The sequence below is a fragment of the Yamadazyma tenuis genome, chromosome 4 (assembly GCF_029203305.1).
Source record: "Yamadazyma tenuis chromosome 4, complete sequence".
Lineage (NCBI taxonomy): Eukaryota > Fungi > Ascomycota > Pichiomycetes > Serinales > Debaryomycetaceae > Yamadazyma > Yamadazyma tenuis.
In genome coordinates this window covers 699,669-719,204 of record NC_089464.1, presented here as the reverse complement: position 1 = coordinate 719,204, position 19,536 = coordinate 699,669, and the positions used below count along the sequence as shown (strand labels likewise).

The 19,536-nt window shown below is 38.5% G+C and overlaps 7 protein-coding genes across 7 annotated transcripts; 4 read left to right on the top strand and 3 right to left on the bottom strand. All coding sequences in view use genetic code 12, as the record gives it.

Annotated features, from left to right (window-relative positions):
- Nucleotide 1: 1 nt before the first annotated feature.
- On the bottom strand, nucleotides 2–2,641 carry rga8 (Rho-GTPase-activating protein 8; the record flags this gene model as incomplete). The annotated part of the gene is made up of 1 exon (XM_066158079.1): nucleotides 2–2,641. The coding sequence occupies one exon, from the start codon at nucleotides 2,639–2,641 to the stop codon at nucleotides 2–4; it is 2,640 nt and encodes an 879-aa protein (XP_066014176.1).
- Nucleotides 2,642–3,316: 675 nt separating this feature from the next.
- PSN45_003404 (uncharacterized protein) lies at nucleotides 3,317–3,907 on the top strand (the record flags this gene model as incomplete). The annotated part of the gene is made up of 1 exon (XM_066158078.1): nucleotides 3,317–3,907. The coding sequence occupies one exon, from the start codon at nucleotides 3,317–3,319 to the stop codon at nucleotides 3,905–3,907; it is 591 nt and encodes a 196-aa protein (XP_066014175.1).
- A 9-nt stretch (nucleotides 3,908–3,916) lies between these two features.
- PSN45_003403 (uncharacterized protein) lies at nucleotides 3,917–5,578 on the bottom strand (the record flags this gene model as incomplete). Its single annotated transcript, XM_006684309.1, has 1 exon — nucleotides 3,917–5,578. The coding sequence occupies one exon, from the start codon at nucleotides 5,576–5,578 to the stop codon at nucleotides 3,917–3,919; it is 1,662 nt and encodes a 553-aa protein (XP_006684372.1).
- A 752-nt stretch (nucleotides 5,579–6,330) lies between these two features.
- ECI1 (dodecenoyl-CoA isomerase) lies at nucleotides 6,331–7,155 on the top strand (the record flags this gene model as incomplete). The annotated part of the gene is made up of 1 exon (XM_006684310.2): nucleotides 6,331–7,155. One exon carries the CDS (start codon nucleotides 6,331–6,333, stop codon nucleotides 7,153–7,155), a length of 825 nt encoding a protein of 274 aa, XP_006684373.1.
- Nucleotides 7,156–7,222: 67 nt separating this feature from the next.
- On the top strand, nucleotides 7,223–9,496 carry NPR3 (Nitrogen permease regulator 3; the record flags this gene model as incomplete). Its single annotated transcript, XM_066158077.1, has 1 exon — nucleotides 7,223–9,496. One exon carries the CDS (start codon nucleotides 7,223–7,225, stop codon nucleotides 9,494–9,496), a length of 2,274 nt encoding a protein of 757 aa, XP_066014174.1.
- Nucleotides 9,497–9,553: 57 nt separating this feature from the next.
- PRP8 (pre-mRNA-splicing factor 8) lies at nucleotides 9,554–16,663 on the bottom strand (the record flags this gene model as incomplete). Its single annotated transcript, XM_066158076.1, has 1 exon — nucleotides 9,554–16,663. One exon carries the CDS (start codon nucleotides 16,661–16,663, stop codon nucleotides 9,554–9,556), a length of 7,110 nt encoding a protein of 2,369 aa, XP_066014173.1.
- A 398-nt stretch (nucleotides 16,664–17,061) lies between these two features.
- PSN45_003399 (uncharacterized protein) lies at nucleotides 17,062–19,513 on the top strand (the record flags this gene model as incomplete). The annotated part of the gene is made up of 2 exons (XM_006684313.2): nucleotides 17,062–19,128; nucleotides 19,487–19,513. The coding sequence occupies 2 exons, from the start codon at nucleotides 17,062–17,064 to the stop codon at nucleotides 19,511–19,513; spliced, it is 2,094 nt and encodes a 697-aa protein (XP_006684376.2).
- Nucleotides 19,514–19,536: the final 23 nt, after the last annotated feature.

Sequence of the window (19,536 nt, the reverse complement as noted above, 5' to 3'; positions counted from 1 at the left end):
TTTAACTTAATGATTTGGCAGAAGATGCGGAAGACTTCGGCGTTGGGGATGTAGATGGACTATCGAACTGTTGTGCCAAATCCTTTACTGAAGGTCTCCTTCCAAGCGATGGAGCGAACTTAGGTTGACCCAATTCGGATAAATTAATATCTTTTTTAGCTGGCAAGGAAGACACTATTGGTGTAGATGTCTGTTTGGCGGTGGATCTGGTGCCTTTGTCCAAATAAGAGTTCAATGATTTTTTGTTAGGTGAGTTTGATCTTCTCAAGCCAGGAGTTGTAGCTGACGACTTGGGGGTCAGAGGTGCATCTTTTTCTATGGGTTTTGGGGTGACAGGGGCTCGCTGAATCGCATCCCTTTGATTCTCCTTTTCGGTTTCAAAGGAGTCGGTAGAGAAATTTTTGGATGGAGTGTGAACTTTAGATAATGAAGCGGTATCAAGGTCAGATGTTATGTTTGAAACGTCATCATAATCATCCAACCTTATGACTTCATTCTTAACAGGTACCGAAGGGAGGTTGCTTTTGTTAGATTCTTGACTATTCATTTGTGCTTTCTTCTTCTTTCTTATGGAGTCACCAGATCTATCATTTCCTGAATTGTTTCTTCTTAACTCCTTGAAAATGATTTCCTTATTGTTGAAGAGATCCACCATCAAGTTGAATTGAAAATTGTCAGCCAAAAAGTGTCCATGGTGCTTAGGTATAATCAAAATAGAGGAGAATTCTTTTGACAACTTAACCTTGAAGTCTCCAGCTAATTCAGGATCTTTCTTTCCTATGATTTGAACCAATCTGTTTAAATGGGTCAAAATTGCATCCAAAGTTGCCAAATTACATTTTGGCATCTCTACTAATACATTTTGTAACCCATTGATTCTCAGGTTGTCAATCAGCTCATCGTTGGTGTTGATTGGGTAGTTGGTGTACAATGACTTGATGATTTCAAAATAACTGCTCGATATCAAAGAGTCAGGCAATTCTAATAAATATAATTTCAACAAGTTGGTTATGATTAAAGGATGTTGCTTTTTCAAAACTTCCGTTATTTCTTCAGTTGTATTGAGATGATTTAATTTGAATCTCAAACCATGAATATTGCTTAATGATACTGGTTTCTCCCAAAGATTGATCCTTTCTTCATCGTTAATCACATCAGGATAAACACGGTCCAAATGTGATAAGCAACATTGAACCAAGATAGGAACAACTTTCTTATCTAATCTAGACTTAATGGTCAAGTCAACCCCAAAACTTTGGTTCACATTGGAGTTGTAGTAATTGTCGTATAAAACAACTGTAGGTTTGAACTTTCCTATTTTGAAGTTTTCAATGAAGAATTTCAAGTCATTCACTGGGTTTATGGTTTCTTCTAAAATCAGCAATTCATCCAAAAAAGTCTTGTTATCTTTAAAAGCTTCTTGAAAGACTTTCAAAAAGTCAAATAATACTTTTCTGATAGCTTTAAGTCTATCAAACTCGCATTTCTCCATAAATGACAAATGGTCCATTATCAACTCTTCCAAATTACATCTCAATTTGTCCAACTCTAACACCATCTGGTAATATTTTTGGTCCAAGTAATTGACTTCTTGACTGATCTTGATATATTGGCCTTTATCGTTAAAGTCAACAGAGTTTACGCCAATGACTTGCTTCATATCTTCAAAATAATCGGAGATTTGGGTCTTTTGTTGTATAACCGATGAAGATCTAGACAATACTTCATCCGTGTTATCGTAACCAATCAAATCAAATGTCTTTGGTTTCCATTGATAGTAAAATTGAGAAGAATTAATGAAATTCTTGTTATTGTTGATTGTACCTATAAGTCTAATAAAGCCATGATTTATCAAATCTTGGCCAAAACCTTCCACCTTATCAAAGTCATTCTGCAACCCCGGAACATTTTTCAATAACCATTGAGTAATTGATGAGCCACTGGATACATTGTTATAAGTACCTAAAATAGCCACTTTGTGATCCTTTATATCAATGTTCTTGATCAAATCCTTGAGCAATTGTTTCAAATTTGCTTCATCAAAAGATAAATCTCCAAACTTGTAAACTTCTCCTAAAAAGTCGTCCTTATCATTTTCATCATCAGTACTCCTGCTGATGTTTGACAGCAAATTTTCGATACCTGAAGATAATTCGTCTTCATCCAAATGGTTCTTAAAGTCTTCCAAAATTCTACACTTGTTGAAATACTTCTTCTGTACCTTCTCCAAGTTGAGCTTATAAGTTTTGAATGCTTTGTATTTCTCAGATAACACAGAATCGGAATATTCAACTCTCTCTTTGTGTTCCTTACACCATTTTGAAAAAGGACTGATAACTCTGGAGTCTATGCTTTCACTCAATTCAACGTGATAGTTTCCTTGACCAACAAAATTCTCGTTTATCTTACTGTATGCATTTTTTATGCTGGAGACATAGTTATCATCATTCATTCTCTTGCTGGAACCAGGGGTTAAGTTTATGGAATTCAAAAGGTTACCATAAATGCTCTCCAGCTCCAGTCTCTTCTCAAACAATTTAATAAAAGCCTCATTTTCCTTGACTCCCTCATACAACTGATCAAATAATACTCTACAGCCAGTATTATATTCCAGTGTCCAGAAGCTATCGGTAAAACTCATGATTTAGACGTTCGTTTAACAGTGTTTTGGATTGGAAATATTAATTTTGATCTCGGTCGCGTTCTATTTTTGCTCAGGTACACATTTTCTTTACCGTAGCGGATTTTTAACAATACACACAAAATGCATGCTTCAAGGGTACAGAATTTATTCTCAATCTCATTTGGGGACAGGAGTAGTACCCTGACCAAAGAGCATGCTTTTACTATGGTGAAACAAAAAAATTGATAAAGGTTGATTCGTGAGTAGTTTGTCATTACTACAAGCGCCAGTAACACCTTATAAATTGCTCCTTTTAACTAAAGTGGCATTTTTGAAGGCGATACTATTATTTACACGTCTTGGGATTTTAAAAGAACTCGTGTTTTCAATTGGTATGAAGGTGATGAGCAGTCAAATACGTAGGAAATAGTTGTAGTTAGACGTGTGTTATTAATGAAGGTGAGGTTGATAGGTCGATGTGAAGCATGGTGTATCAGTCCCTGTAGTACAATTATCTTTTCTCCTTAATTTATCCTCCGAACTCAATTATCAACCAGCCTCATGAATAAAAAAAAATTTCTCATTACACTTCCTAATTTGTAAATCCAGCCAGTACATCTTATCGTGTTGTCGTCTTTTTTACAAAAAAACTCATTTCTATATTTGCGGTCAATGGTCCATCATCCCTCAAATATGCATAAGACACCTTCCGATTGCGATATGCCCAATTCACCCATAAGACAAGAGTTTCCTAAACTAAAGACTCATCCTGTGGTATGCCCTCCAACCCCTGAATCTTTGAAGACAAATAAAATAATTAAACTTGATACTAGAAAGAGCACTCGCATACGAAATATCGGAACCCTTTTGATGAATGAAAAGACCAAACTCGAACCATCGACGCCCATGTCGCAACTTATTGATGATGAAATGATTAAGCAATGGAATAAGTCTAAAAAGACACCAACAGACACCAGTGAAGATGGAGATGACGAGGATGGCAATTTGGCTAACATGGTAGATGATCTAAGTGATGGTGCTATAACCAACCCGTTCATAAGCACAAAACAGGAGGCTATCAAGCTTCATAAACAGCATGAAGGTGTGGACTACTCCAAATACAATGAGTATATTGATAAATCTGGAAAAAAGGTAATTAAAAAATTAACCCAGTCAGAACAAAGGATAAAGCCAAAAAGACTATTTACTAAGGAGATACTGTTGAATTTTAAACTACAGAACCTAAATAATCTGACTGATGATTTTGAAATCTTCAAGGACTAAAGCTTGAAGTTAGGTATCCCGATTATCCAGATACTTTTTTAAGTTATCCCAACCTATTATATTCGCATTCGGTAACTTAATGATATCAATATTGGTCAACATTTGGGAATTATTGGACTCAGATGTCTTCATGTTGAAATATAAGGGGTTTTTTATGTCTTCACGAAATTCAAGTGGCATTCTTCTGATTATTTCGTTGTAATCTTGTGGTAAGCTGAATCTTTTTAGGAGATGCTTTGAACCAACTCCACCATAAGTAGAGGGCTGTCTAATAGACTCCTCACTATCATGTTTGGATTCCACCAACTGCTCAAAATCAATGAATTTGAATTTGAAGTAGTTACTCCAAGTATCGAATGAAATATCCCGGTAAGTATTAATCAATAGATTGAATTGCAATGTATTATGTAACATTTCCATATTTTCATGATCTTCTACCTGCTTTCTCTGTCCTCTTAAAATGTGGTCAACATAAGCCTTGTTAAACTTCTCATGGGTTAAGCCTTTCAAATGTAATTTATATCTTTTCTTATTGGAGTCCTTCAAATGCCTTTTGCTTGAAACTTTATAAAAGTCCTGATGTACAGGAATTTTATTGATTCTATTGACAAGCGAAGCATCTTTATAATTACCACTTCCTGGGCCTCTGTATGTCTTGGTGTAAAAGTACTTGGTATAGTTGAAGTTTTCATAATCATTATTAAATGCCAACTGAGACAAATTTCTGGCTAACTTGGAATCATTTTTCTTGGGGAGGTTAAGAAAGCTCGCATTCAAGTTATTCAACAACGAAGCACTGCTGGAAGAATTAGAAGTAAGAACCTGCAGGTTGTTCGTGATATAGTAGTTTGGAACTTTACAAACATGGTTGATATTGAACTCTTGAATAAAACCCTGTCCAGGAATAACAGTATCCTTAAGCTCCAAAGAATTTGGGTCAATATTGATGGCATTCTTTCTGGGTTTTCCTAAAGGTTTTCTCCGTTTGATGTTATTGACAATTACATCCGGTTTATTGAGTTCTAATTTGGAGTAGTCGTTCACGTTGTACAAGTTTTCCAATTCCAGGGGTAGTAGCTTTGAATGTGGTAAGAATCTGAAGTTCTCCACTGACTTGTAATAATTGTATTTGGACAAATTAGTCAAGCAGTTGAAAGTGGAATGCCTTAAGTCTATTGAAGAATTAACAAACCCATAAGAAGGAAATACTTGGCTCACGGTAATTTTGTCTTCGTTAAAGTCGCCGAAAGACTTAGACTCTGATACTATGTCATCCTCCTCTTCGTCCGTGAAAAATACATCCTTGTTTCCAACAAGCTGATAAATTGAGTCCAATTTAACATAGAAATAACTGATCTTAACATCCTTAATAAGGCTCCCTTCAACAAGAGACTCGTTGAGTTGTTTATTCGTTTTCAAAAAATCTTGCTTATTCATGCTGGTATTCTTCAATAGCTTTCCCATCAATTGGTAAGCAGAAGGATAATTCCAAGTTTCTGCCAAATCCTTGAGCAAAATGTAATGAACGGATTCAATCTGGAAGATGGGCACGTTAAAGTTAAACAAGTTGTCTTTATAACTGGCATTATCAGGACTAGAAAGAAAGTCAACGCTCGCTCTGGAGGTGTCATAGTGCACTGGAGAAATACTCAGTGGTTGTATGAATTGCATAACAAAGATATTTCACCGAGTCTCTAGATGTATTGATGAAACCGCAGTCGTGTTCAAAGTTGTCACTGTAGTGTTTGTATCTTTAGTCGGGATAAAAGTATGGGGAGTGCGAAACCAAATAGTGTACCAACCAACCGAATGGGCCAGGGAAAGTTGGATTACACCCTAAGGGTGAGTTAACACCTGGTTATGTTGTTTGGGTGTTATATCTGAGATTGTACCGCTTCAATATGGTCGTATATTAATTTGGCTGTCTCAGACTCGACCAACTAACATATTTACGAATATGAGATTACAAATCAAAATTTGGGACTTACTTTGCACCTGAAAATCAAGTTCACCAACAGTTTGTAAAACCGGATTTAAGAAGATGAGGATTTGTTCCCTCCATTATATCTAACATTCTTGACATAAATATACCTCACTCTGAATGTGTTTTCTTCGGAGTTTATTAACCATGCGATTAGCAAGAGAGGCATGTGGTGAAATGACATTGACAAAGTAAAGCATATCCCTCCAATTTGTTTTAGGGACTTTCCTTGTGCAATCTAGTGAATGGACTCGAATGGATCAAACACTTTGTGTATGACTGTCTCAACCTGAGTGGAGTTATAAGTATTCTGTTATAAAAACCCCCAGCTGATTTGCAGCCAATGCGACTTTTCATAGTCTTCCCTCGGTTGGACACCCCGCAAACTTCAAGTATATAAGTCAATTAATCGCACCTTCCCAAAAATTCCAAATCTATAACCATGGCTGAAGATATCATCTACGAAGTCAGAGACAGAACCGTCGTCATCACCTTAAACATCCCCGATAAGTTAAACTCTTTGAATGGAGAACAATACATGAAATTAGCACGTGCAGTTGAAGATGCTGATAACGAAGAAGGCACTGTTGTTACCATAATTCAGTCGACAGGTAGATTTTTTAGTGCCGGAGCCAACTTCAGCGATAAAGGAATTTCACAGGCGAAGACTGAAGACTTGTTTAGCCATGATTATTGGTTGAATAAGTTTGTGGCTAGAAATACTTATATCACGAATGTGTTCCACAATCATAAGAAGGTATTAGTTGCAGCTGTCAATGGACCTGTCATTGGATTGTCAGCTGCCTTGGTGGCATTGTGTGACTTGATTTACGTTAAGGATGACACCCAGTTCTATATTTTATGCCCATTTTCTAATTTGGGATTGGTTTGTGAAGGGGCTACTTCTGCCACTTTATTCATGAGATTGGGATGGAGTAAAGCTTCTGAAGCATTGTTGTTTGCTCGCCCAATTCAAGGGCCCGAGTTGACCCGTCTTGGTTTTGTTAATAAGGCTTACAATGACTACAAGTTTGCTTCCACCGAGGAATTCAATGCCCAGATTTACAAAGATGTTGTAGCTCAGTTTGAAAACTTGCATGAGGCATCGATTTTCTTGAACAAAGAACTATTGAAGGTAAACCGTGAGCCAGCTATTCATGCTGCCAACTCCAAAGAAGTGGTAATGGGTCTCTACAAATGGGTTGAAGGGGTTCCTCAATCACGGTTCGTGCAATTGGCCCAGAAGGACATTAAGCACAAGATGTAGCTTGGGATAGTTTCAAATAAATAATTCTTATCGCGGAACGATTTTTTTCTCTGTCAATAAAGCACTAATGAGTTTTAATTTACCGAACCCGTCTCTACTCGGGCTTATACTTGTAATCTCAACACATAATGGACCTCAATTAGTCTTCAAGTATCCGAACAATTTGGCGGTTAAGCCACAAGATGAAGAGTTGGAAAATGACGAGTATAGGGCTGACGATTCAGATTCGGACACAGAGTCTTCTGAAGATGAATGGGACACCAGACACTATAATTTCTATTCTGGTACCAAAAAAGATATCCTACTGTTTCTAGATGATCAAGATAAACACAGAAATATCAAAAGCGACAAGGCTTCTCCCAAACCCCCCAGAACTTTTCAAGAAAATATAGGACTAGGCATAAAGAATTTGGGTGGTAGTAATGGTAGATATGGACACAGGGCAAGAAAATCAGAAGACTCCGTGTCTGTGGATACGTCCAACTTCTTGAAGAAAACTGTATCTGGAATATCAGATTCTCAGAGTAATAACTCCAAAGTTAGCATTGGTCGACCGGAATCTACCACTATATTTGGTATTGAACAGGACTATCTTATAGAGATGCTATGTCCACCGAAGGAGATGTGTAACTCTCGGTTTGAAATCAACATCGATGACTACATTTTCTCTGGATTACCTGTTCACTGCTACGATAATGGTACTTGGAGAAAGAAGACAAAAATAGCCAGTAACACTGATAGCACTAACTTGGACGATTCTGTGGATTCCCCCAGAACGACAACCTCAATGACACTGTTCCACTTGGTCTTCATTGCCAAGCCCCCAGTGATTGAAAGCAACTATAGAATTGATGAAATGTACCATTATGTTGTTTCGAGGCTATCATTAGTATTGAGACATGAACAACTGAAACATGACTATGTGTGGTCACAAGTCAGATTGATTTCCAAGCTCAAAGAAGACTTTAAGAATCAAAATATCTTCCATGACTTGACCAGCTTTTTGAATGATAAATCTTCGTTATGCAAACTAATCTCAGACTGTTATAATGCTATTAGCAGCTCTCAGATTGCAAATTTGTCCATCAATAGTAAGTTGAGGTCTTTCCAGATTCCTGTTAAAACGGAGTTCTACTCCATACCCGATTCCACCGTTCCGTACTTACCAGGCTCCCATTTATCCTCAACCGTTAATATGATAGGAAAAACAGGCTTGATCAATGTTGGTGAAACCGCTAGGTATGGTATCACAAATTCAATGTCCATGATGATGGGAGGTAACTTAGTGGACCAAAATGATGGAGATATTGATGAGTTGAATGATGAAGATGCTGACTCTTCTGCTGATGACATCATTTATCTCTCTTTACTTCTATTAGACGACCCCGAAAGAATTATCACCGATATAAAGGCTGAATCAGATTCAACCTTGGCTAGTTTCATCAGAATGATCAAGCCAACAGAAACGTTGTTGAGACTCAGCCATAAATTGAAGGCTGACTCTAGTTTGATGTCGCTTGACATATCCCAAATTAAATCCTTTGCATTCCACTTAATTTATTGGAGGAGAGCAAGAGCAATTCCACCATTGAATACTAGATCACTGTATATTGTTTCCCCTATGGCACCTATTACGACTAACATGTATGAAGATATTGCAGAGTTCAAAAAAGCGTTTTCAACAATGCCTTCTTTACCCCAATTTCTCAAGCTATTGTCATCACCAACTAAAAAGCCCAGACAGTTTGCTACAATTATTCCTTCCAAAGACCATAGGGAAATCTACCTCGATGCATTAGCATGGCTTATACGGTTTGGGTATGTCACCAAACTAAATACATTTATATGGTTGAAAGTGTCGAAGAAGGTGAAAATTAAGGTCGAAGAAGACATGGAAAATGAAGCATTAAATATGAATTTCAAAACGTCTGAAAGAAAAAAGGCAGTTCAAGGCACCGATAACACCTCCAAAGTAGTGGAGAAACCTTCTTTAAGTAATGTTTCTAACCCCAGCTCGTATGAAAAAGATATCGATGATATCGTAATGGGGATTAAGAATATCAATCAGGGACCAGAAATTGTCTTAGAAGATGATGAAGATACAATTATTCTTGACCCGGCTAGAGCAAATGCATTGGAGAGAAGGTGGATAAACAAAGTTGTCACAGAAGAATGTAAGCTTTCTCCCGAATTGACTGTCATATTTTTCAGTTTATTGAAGTATATGAACGGAAAAAACTCTCTCGAATTGATTCTTTTGAAAGAGAATATCCCCAGGAACGATTTCAGAAGACTTCTTATACAAATTGAGGATCACTTGATTTCTGTCAGACATTGGTAAATTAGTTTGTACTATGACTTATGAAAAATTCAAAATATATACATAATATACACCTGCTCACTCGAAGTTATCTTCTTGATCAGCCTCTAATGGGTTAGCTTCAATTTCATTGAATTGACTGAAATGAATTGGTCGATGGAATTCATGGTAGTAAGGCAATGGAATGTCTACTTTCAAGTCAAATTCATTCTTTGCACTCCAAAGTTGTCCTAAAAATGCAAAATTCCAAATGTTATCATCTGGAACCATAAAAGAGCCCACAATTCGGTCAGAAAGAACTAGTTGATTCTTAACACTAAATGCAGAGGAGTATCCTGGTGGTGACATGGATAACAAGTCTTTGTTTGACTTGCCCCACTCATAACCTTCCTCATTCAATGTGTAAGAAGACAAAGTCACAGACCCAGGAGTAAATGCAACAGTTAAAGTCACTTTATCTTTACTCCAGAAAGGATAGTTTCGTTCAAATTTGGAGATAGTATTGATATCCACGGGTGTGAGTGCTTTATAATCTGTAGACTGGGTATGAATCCAACCAAGCAATTCTATGTCATTGATACTTGGAGATTCGTTTGGGAATTGAATTGAATGGGTGTTACCTAATTGAGGGACCATAACAATTTTTTGAATTTCTATGACTGGTGAGTTGGGATCTGGCGACTTACCATAGATAAAACCACCGATCTGACTTCTTGAGTCAGAAATCTGTACAAACTTCCTCAAGAGATTCTTTGGCATCACATACACAGTACTATCATCATCCATTATTTCGTCACTTGAAACAAAGATATTCTTTGTCCTCAAGTGCAAGCTATTTGACTCAATAGCTCTACTTCTCCATTCGTTTCTGGAAATGAAAGACAGTTGTTCGTAGTTGGTTGTTGTAATAGTGACAATTTCTTCCCCTTGGGCATTTTGAGTGGTTGTCTTCAAAGCAGTTAATTGTTGATTGGCATTGGACCCTTCTTCAGGTTTTTTGTTCTCTTCGATGTCTGCCATCTGTTGTCTTTGAGCTGAAGGAGCATTGATGTCTTGCCCCAAAATCAAATCACGGATCTCAGACTTGGTCAACGATTGAATATTGATGTTGTATTTGTTTGCATAATCATTGAGAATAAGATCTCTTAATTGTGTCTCTACATCAATCCACTGTTCATCTGTGAAAGATGGCCAAATATGATGTTCCTCTGTAATTATTGAGGCATCGGGTCTCAAAATCAAGTTTGTTCTCTCTTGACTTATTCCCAAGGCTCTTAATATCAAAATAACTCTTGAAAAAGCGGTGTATGAAGAAACTCTCTCCAACCAATCGTCATATAAGTTGAACAAAATCATTTGAGGTTCGCTTGCTTTTAATACAATATCTCCCAATTTGTCATTCTTCAAAGCATGGGCAAAGGGCAACTTAAGCTCAGATTGTCTAATAGAAATGTTTGGAAAGTCCAACATATGAACTTCCAAGGGATCCATTATACCTTTCCGAGTCAAGATCAAATTTTTAGGTTGTTCTTCCTTAGGCAAAGAACGAACCAAGGCTGCCACTTCTTCTGCCGTCTTCCACTTTGCCAATTGTGATAATCTCCTTTGACCAGCCCAAACCGAGGTGTGTATGATCTTCAAGAATAATTGACCGGTCTTTGGATTCAACATGAATACAGCTCCATTAATGGGCTTGGTGGCCAAGTTACCTTCGAATGTTCTGTGAACAGTAACTCTGTAAACGTTGGTATCATCAATAAACAATTGGTTATCGTTGTTGAATAAATCAGCATAGTTGGTGGAATTCAAAAATGCTTCACGGTGTTGGTTCTGATACAACTGTAACCCCTTCCGGATTCTTTCTCTCAAAACATACAAAGCTGGATTAGATTTCATGATTTCCTTCATGGCTGTTTGCATCAAAGGTTTCATTCCATTGAACCAGTTGCCGTAAACATCATACATATTGTAAGACAAATCAATTCCAACCATGGCTCCAGTAGGAGTTGGATACGAACTGGTACTGTCAGTAGTATAGTCCAAAAACTTTGATCTGGTATATCTCGAAATATCATGAGAATCATAGTCACCGTACCTCAATTGAACATCAATCCAATATTTGTTTGTTGTTGTTGCATCCATAGAATCATCTTTATCGAATAATAACGAAGGCTTGGAAACATTCCATTTGTATGTACCTTCAAGAACGATATCTGCAGTAGATGAGTTCATTCTGTAAGACTTACGTGGATGAATAGCCTGTTTTTCAACTGTATCGATCTGTAATGCTTCGAGTTCCTTATCGAATACTTGACATATGTCTTGGACAATGCTTTCATGAATCTTCTGCCACAAATGTGCTCTGAAGATTTGAATCAACGAAATCTTTAACGTGGGAATTTTACCATGTAAGAAAATTCCTGTCAAATCCAATTGAACCAAAAACCCAACATAAACGTTGGCTCTGTTAATTGTTGGGGACCACCATAAAGTGAATCTCCTATTTGGAATTTGACTCAACCCCGTTCTTTGGGCATTAGTCAACTTCTTGAATTTTAAGGTGTCTTCAAAACCAGAACCCTTTTCCCAGAATAATCCTTCCCAGGAATCAAACCCAGTTCCTCTGAATAATGTATGTTCCAAAATTGTTTCGATTCCACCCAAAGCTTGGATGACATCAGTTCTATAAGCAGAAAGATTCCATAGCCTACCATCATGGTGATTTGATGTCCACCAAAATGGAGAAAACCTGGCTAAGCTATACTGCCTGAATTCTCTTCTGGCTCTATGGCCTTTATCATAAGCCAAAGTGTGTCTATCCTTTTGGAACAAAGTACTGATTCTTGGGATTCCTCGGTCCCAGCTAGTTTCCATATCTTCGAACGTCAACCGCCTGTGTTGCTCCATGGCTTCCTGTCTCTTTATAGCATATTCTGCCCAAACTCTTTGGGAGTCTGTGAACTCATTTTCCCAAGAGGTGATATACCTGAATATGGTGGGAATGATTTTTTCTTCTTCGTGGGTAAGACCAGCTCTAAAGTGAGTTATACCCGTGTCAGTTTGTTGTGACCACCTCAAATCAGATGCTGGAATCAAAATATGAGATGCACTGATCATCCCCAAACCTCCTAATTCTTTTGGTGTGTAGAATACTGCTGGGGGGAAACGAGAGGGCATTTTAGAATTCAATCCCAACTTCACTCTGTTCTGGATTTTTGTCTCACATTTAACCAAAACATCAAGCAATGGCTCTGTCGAAATAATAGCTTCCCTAAAGTATGCAAAAAGAGCAATCAATGCGGTGTTCCACTTGGCAGCTGCTTTGGTGAAAGTAGAAGATCCTGAAGACATTACAATCTGGCGAATTCGACTTTGGAATTTGTCAATCTCTTCTGAGCTCACTTGCAAAAATGCCTTGGCGGTTCTTTCTTTGGTTTCCTGGTTCACAAGATCCCACACACCTTCTCTTGAAGAAATGGAGCTTTTAACTCTACATTTTGGCAATATCCGAACCTCAAATCCACACATGGAAAAGAGTAAATTAGCATTATCTCTCGAATATACCGAAGCAAAAGTATTGTTCCAGTCAATCGAGGTGACTGAACTTGGTATCCTATTGGATATCTCCCAATGAACCGCCCGTCCCAAGTTAACATCGTGTCTCATTAACCTCATTCTGGAATCTTTAGGCCAACATTTGTGGTTGTTATAGCCAACCACATTCTCAAAGTTCGGGTCTGGATTTTCTGTCAAGTAATCTCCAATCAATTCGTCAGCTTCGTCAGCCTCAAACCGGAATAGAATATGAATTTTATCGAAGTAACGAGAATAGAGTCTTATAGGATTCAGTTTCTCGGTTTCAATATCCTTGAATTGAAGAAAGTTATTAGGAGCATTTGGTGGACCCGCAATCTCGTTAGCACGGTCGAGTCCCAATATCAAAAGATCAACCACAAGACCATAAAATTGGAACACGAATGAACCAAACTGCAATCCTCTAATTAATCCATATTGATTCACATGATTCATATCCTTGTACGTTAAGTTGATATTGTTTTTCGATGTCATATAGTCAGCAATGTTTGGGTCAACTATCAATCTCAATAGTCTATTGAGCAATGTAAGGTCGATTTTTTCAGAAAATTTGCTTAATGAAGTTTCCAACATAACGTTAGATTCACCATTTTCTGTTTTCCAAATATCTTCAAGATTGTTGATACCTTGGGACCATTTATAAACCAAAAGTGGAGGAATTTCATCATCACTTGGCTTTACCCAGTTAGGGAAAAGTTGTCTCTTTTCAGCTTCGTACCACAAGTATTGATCTAAATAAGCATCTGTGATCTTTTCCAATGGGTCTATCGCATAAGTGGGAACCAAATGTGTGTAATAGTCCATCATCTCAAGACCCGCTTCCTTGAAGATTCTCTGAGTCAATAAGAACTTCTTGATTCTTCCAAGACATTCATGAGGATTATCGTACGCCTGCTCAATGAGAGCCAACTCCTCTCTCTGAGCAGAATTCAAGGTGGCACCAGCACTGTAGCTTTCTTTCAAGTTTTCTAAAGCTAAGACCAAAAGCTTCGTATCGTGCTTATATGATAACGGTGGGAAAAGAATGGGACTGAATTGTCTACCTTCTAGCCAATGAACCATTGTTTGGAAGATTGTAATTCCTTCATCAGGATTAATGAAAGGACCTTCTTTGGCAAACTCAATTTGTCTTTGCTGTTCATTCTTAAGCCATAATCTGGTTAATCTTCCAAGATTCTTCTTCACGACTGTTTTCTCTACCGTGGCCCCCCTTCTGATTCTATCTCTATTATAGTGAGCCACTTGCACCCAGTTGTTAGCTTTTGCTTGAATATATCTTTCAATAATCTTTTCAATGGGTTCGGGTAGTCCAGGAACTTTCCAGGAAATATTGGCTTTCCAGCATCGCCAAGCTTCACTGAGATGTTGAAGAATAACACGAGATTTGTTCAGCTTGATTCCTTCAGGAATCATATCCAAAATATCGTGCATCACTTGAGCTCTCAACTCAAGATCGTAATAAGAATCCATTCTTTGCTTGGTGATCGTTTTGGCAACATCATTACTTCTTCTTCCCTCAAACTGTCTGGCCAATAAGTTTCCCAACCATCTCTCTAACAAGGGAATTGTACCTCTCATGAAGTTGATCCAGATTTTCCAAGCTGGTTGCCAAACTCCGCAACCAGGTCCCTTTCCGATGTTTTGGTTGAATTTGGAGTAAATAACATGTTTCAAGTCCTTGCACGCTCTTATTTGGTGCATAACTCTGTACTTGTACCGGTAAATACCAGTCAATTGACCCAAGTGATTTAGTATGTAATTTATACCATCAGCCAATTGATACGAGTCGACGTTTCCCAAGCGAAACTGGACATGAGCATCGACAAGCATTTTAACAGCTCTTAGAATTTCTCTTATCAAATGGAAAGCTCCACCAAATCTGGACCGCTTACGTTCTTTAGTGGTTAAGGTCTTCGTGGGTTTCAAATTGAAGTTATAATCAAGATGCAAAAATGTGAGTCCTCTTTTATGGATCAAGAGGTTAAGCATATTATGGCCCTGTTTGCATACTTGTAAACCTGCTTCAACCCAATCTACTGTAGTCTCCTGGAAATACTTTGTTGATTTCAAAGACTTTAGCAAGCTGATTTTCCTTCTGCTTCTTATCTTAGATTTGTTAGGTTTGCGAAGCTCGTTTAAAACATGATCTTTGATTAATTTTTGATGTGAAACTCTGGTTTTTAAGGGCAACTTGTTGGAAGCCCTCAGAAGGTACAAGTCCTTGATTAGTGGTACATCATGGGCCTTTATTGTTTTTCCATTGTTCCTGTTGAAAGGAAATGGGGAAAACCAAAGTAATAATGCATCAGCTGTGCCCTCAGGTTCCACTGTTAATTGATCATTTTCCTCTTCTTCGTTATCCGAGTCATTTTCCTCTTCGTCATCCGAATCTTTCTCCTCTGTTTCACCTTGGGATGATAATGGGTTTCTTGACATAAATGGTTGGATACTGCTGGGAAGCTCTAAATCGTCTTCGTGCATCTCATCTTCAGTTGTGGTTGATCCTGTAGGAATTGGCTCAAAGTTTTTGCTAAAGAAGAACCCCATATCAGATTCGGTTGCTTCTTTGTCATTAGAAATACAATTTATAGGGTGGTGATACTTTGAGAGTTGTACCAGCTTCACAAAGGAATTGTATAAATAAGGGAATGCAACTCTATACTCAGTTCTCATAGTCTGTCTGAATATGACTCTATCTATCGAGTCGAACTCGGTGAAATCGTCATTATTGGAATTGGTTTTGGTCTCCTGATATAATGGTTCAAACTTGGGGCCTCCTGGAATGGCCAAGTTCAAACTCTTGGCAGTGATGAATGATTCCTTATCAAATAAGTAATAGTAATTAGGGTCTGAGATATTGGCTAACAAAGGTTTTGACAACCGGTAAAGCTTGGACATTTTCTTCAAATTCAACGTCCAGTCAGAGTAAGAATCTCCATTCACGACACTTGGATCATCCAAGAATGGCTTGTCGTCATATATCCATTCTGTTACTTCCTCATCTTTCAATTGTAAATCTATAGGATCTGGGATTTCAGCATCCTCCAAGTTTTCTAACCAGTCCAAAGGAGGTTCTTCGTCGTCAAAAGGAGGAAACTTCATTCTCTTGAAGTGCTTTCTATCTCTTTTTTCCTTTCTCATCGACTCCCAAGCAGCTGCCCATTGAGCCCTATAAACAGGTTCGATCACCTTGGGAGCTTCATTAACAAAAGTGATGGCACCTGTCATATGATACAACACTCGGACTTCTTTAGCTTGTTCCCAAGGTTGAGGCATATTCTCCAACAATCTGAGGATGGCATGAGGCATATATTTCAATGAACCAAGATGTGCTCTCTTATCTGCTGCCACTCTCCTGGTAGATAAATCTCCATGATCAATCATGATCTTTCTCAAGTGCTCTGGAGGCATTTCCACTTTATTGGCTCGTACAATTCCACTTTTCCTGTCTTGCTTTGGTGGCTCAAAGCGCCTTTTTTGTATCTGTATCCACTTCTTGGCCCTCTCTTGAAGCTCTTTTTCACTCACATCTATTGATCTGTGCCTAGACTTCAACCGAGGCAACGATGCAGCGGATGGAGGTGCTGGTTTCATGTTCCCTCGAATCCCAGGAGGTGGTGGAGGGGGCCTTGAAGAAGAGGCTGGGATTGGTGGAGGTCTTCTTGAAGATGAGGGTGGTGGTGGTGGTGGAGCACGAGAACTGGATGAACCCTTTGGTAAAGAGGCCTTTGCACCATTAGCTATGGAATGGCCATTCGCAGATCTCTTGGAACCTGGTGGTGGCGGTGGTGGCGGTGGCAACCTTCCACTCATAGTTGTGATTAATTGTGTATCTGTGTTTAGGTGATATCTCAAATGGCATCTCATCCGAAACAGACTACCGCACTTTCGAGGCGCGCGGGACACGACCGGCTCGTCCTCAACTATGCGATTTCAAAGATCGCATAATCACACCCTCCACACTTGTGATAACCAACCCGTCCATTAATATAATGGATGTCTTCTCTGCATCGGATGCTATGAGTTCGGTAGAACTGTCCAATATATTCGAGGTCTTGTTCACCAAGTTCAAAGGTGCCATTTTGGCTCAGGGAGAGTCTGCAGACATGTCACCATATAGAATCATGTCGTTTCTCACCTACTGCTATTCATGGTACGGGATAGCATGTTTGGTAATATCGGTGATTTTGAACAGAACTTTGGTGGTGGCATCAACTAATACGTCCAGAATACAGCAGCTGATGGCTTATCGGAGACGGAATCTCTTGACCAATGGGAGCAAAACTGAATTTTTAAAGCTGGCGAGTCAATTCTGCTTTCGAATGGGGTCAATTGCCGTGTTGCTCTACAACGCATATAACGTTTTGGTGGCATTGAACGTTATGGCAGTGTTGAGAGGCCGAGAAGATGTTTTGTTTTTCCGTTTGTTGAAGTATACCGGGTGGTTCGAATATGATACGGAAACAGATAACAGGTTCTTGAAAGCTCCCAAAACCCAGGTGATGATCGGTCCGTCCACGGATGTCTATTGGCCGGTATTTTTGGGTTTTTGCCTACTGGCATATATGGAGACGTTTGCTTCGGTTATAAATGGTGAAAAGCCCTACACTGAAGCTGGATTAACATTATTTGAGCACTCTTTGGCATTTCAAGAATCGAGTCAAACCAAGGCGATTTTCTTGGGTGACCCCAACCTTGTGAGAAGACCCACCGAGGAGATGTTGATTGTGTGCCTTTTCCTGACGTTAAATCATCTCAATATTCAGATTGGTGGGTTGATCAATAGAAATAAGTATAGGTTGATTCCATCGAGTATCATAGGAATTGGGATGTTGACTTATTTCACCCAACTGGTTTATTACGGTACTTGGTCAAAATTCCCAATCATAGTCATTGGCTCACTCTCTCCTCAGCTTTTAATGGTGTCTATAATATTTTTATCATTTTCAATTTTCCTGATGGCAGTCTTAGCTATCGGCTTTAATCTCAAAGATTTAAATTATGCAAGCTTCTTTACCAATAGTGAAAATGATCCGGATTTCCAGGGAAATACTCTTTTCAGGCTCAGTGATGACTTTTACACCATGCTTATGAACCTTGGCATGTTGTCTGTCACTCTGGCTGGAAAGTCCAGTTATATCACTGAATTGAGTATAGCAACCGTTGACGGTGAAACTTGGCTCGACCGAAGTATTTGGCAAAAGTACAAGAACAGCTTGAATGGATTCAAAAGCAATCGTAACCTAAGTGGGTCGGGATTGGTTGACTATTTGAAAAACGAAAAGAAAGGGTACAGTAACTTAATCACTGAACCCAGTAAATCTTTGGTAACTGGTGATCAAGGTGCCGGGAAGGAGTATGATCCCTACGGCCTTGATGATGCAACCGTTTTAAAAAGAAGAATAATCTATCTGCAAATGATGTTAATGAATCTCTTTGAACTTTTCAAAGGTTTATTATTCAACAAATTGTTCAGATGGAGAAAGAAACCAGAAATTGAGCCAATTTATGATGCTACAGGAGAAGAGGTGTATGAGCAATTTGAGCAGAGAAGACAAAGGCTTCCTTCATTCTTGAGAAAATTCGTCAGACCCAGAAGCAAGCCTCAAGCGAAAAGCGAAAAGTTGGTAGAGCTAGACAATATCACAGATGATGAACTCGCTTATCAATATGTCAACTTATTGAAGGAAAAGAATATTTCTGAAGTGGATAATTCACGAGACTTCAATATCACCGATGTTGATGATATTGAGAGTGAATCAGATGCGGAAAGTATCATTATCAATGATGATGATGTTGTTGAATTCATATCACCGGAGCTGTTCCAGGAACTTATAGGTGACACTAATGGCATGCAAATTTTACACTATCACATGAAGAACCAAGATAGAATCATGACTAGAGCTCAGTACCGAGCTGTTAGCAGTCGAACCGAGGAACTCAAAGATGAAACCACAAAACTAATTGAAATTCTTCTCAGCAAGAGACAAGGCTACTTACAAGAGGTACTTAATGGTAGTAATGTTCCGATTCAAGCAAGCGACGAAGAAAACAACTTGGTATGCGTTATTTGCCAAACCAACCAAAGAGAAATCATCACGTGGCCCTGCCGATGCTTCTCTCTTTGTGAAAGTTGTAGGTTAACTTTGGCAAGCAAAGGAATGGAAGGATGCGTCTGTTGCAGAAGGGACGTATACGGAGTTTCCAGAGTCTTTATTCCATGAGCGCAATTGTTGCCGGTATATAATAAAGTTGTCTCAATACATGAATTATGCGCGAACCTCTGACTATTGATGTGAAAACAATGTGAGAAAAACGCGCACAAGCCTTGACTTCTAAAAATTTTTACTGGCCTAACAGTTTCTTGATCATATTATTTACCGACGGAAAAAAGTTAACCCCCTCCATTTGTAATAGTCCTCATTATTGGCATACATTCATTAATTCACAGTATCCATCCCAATAAT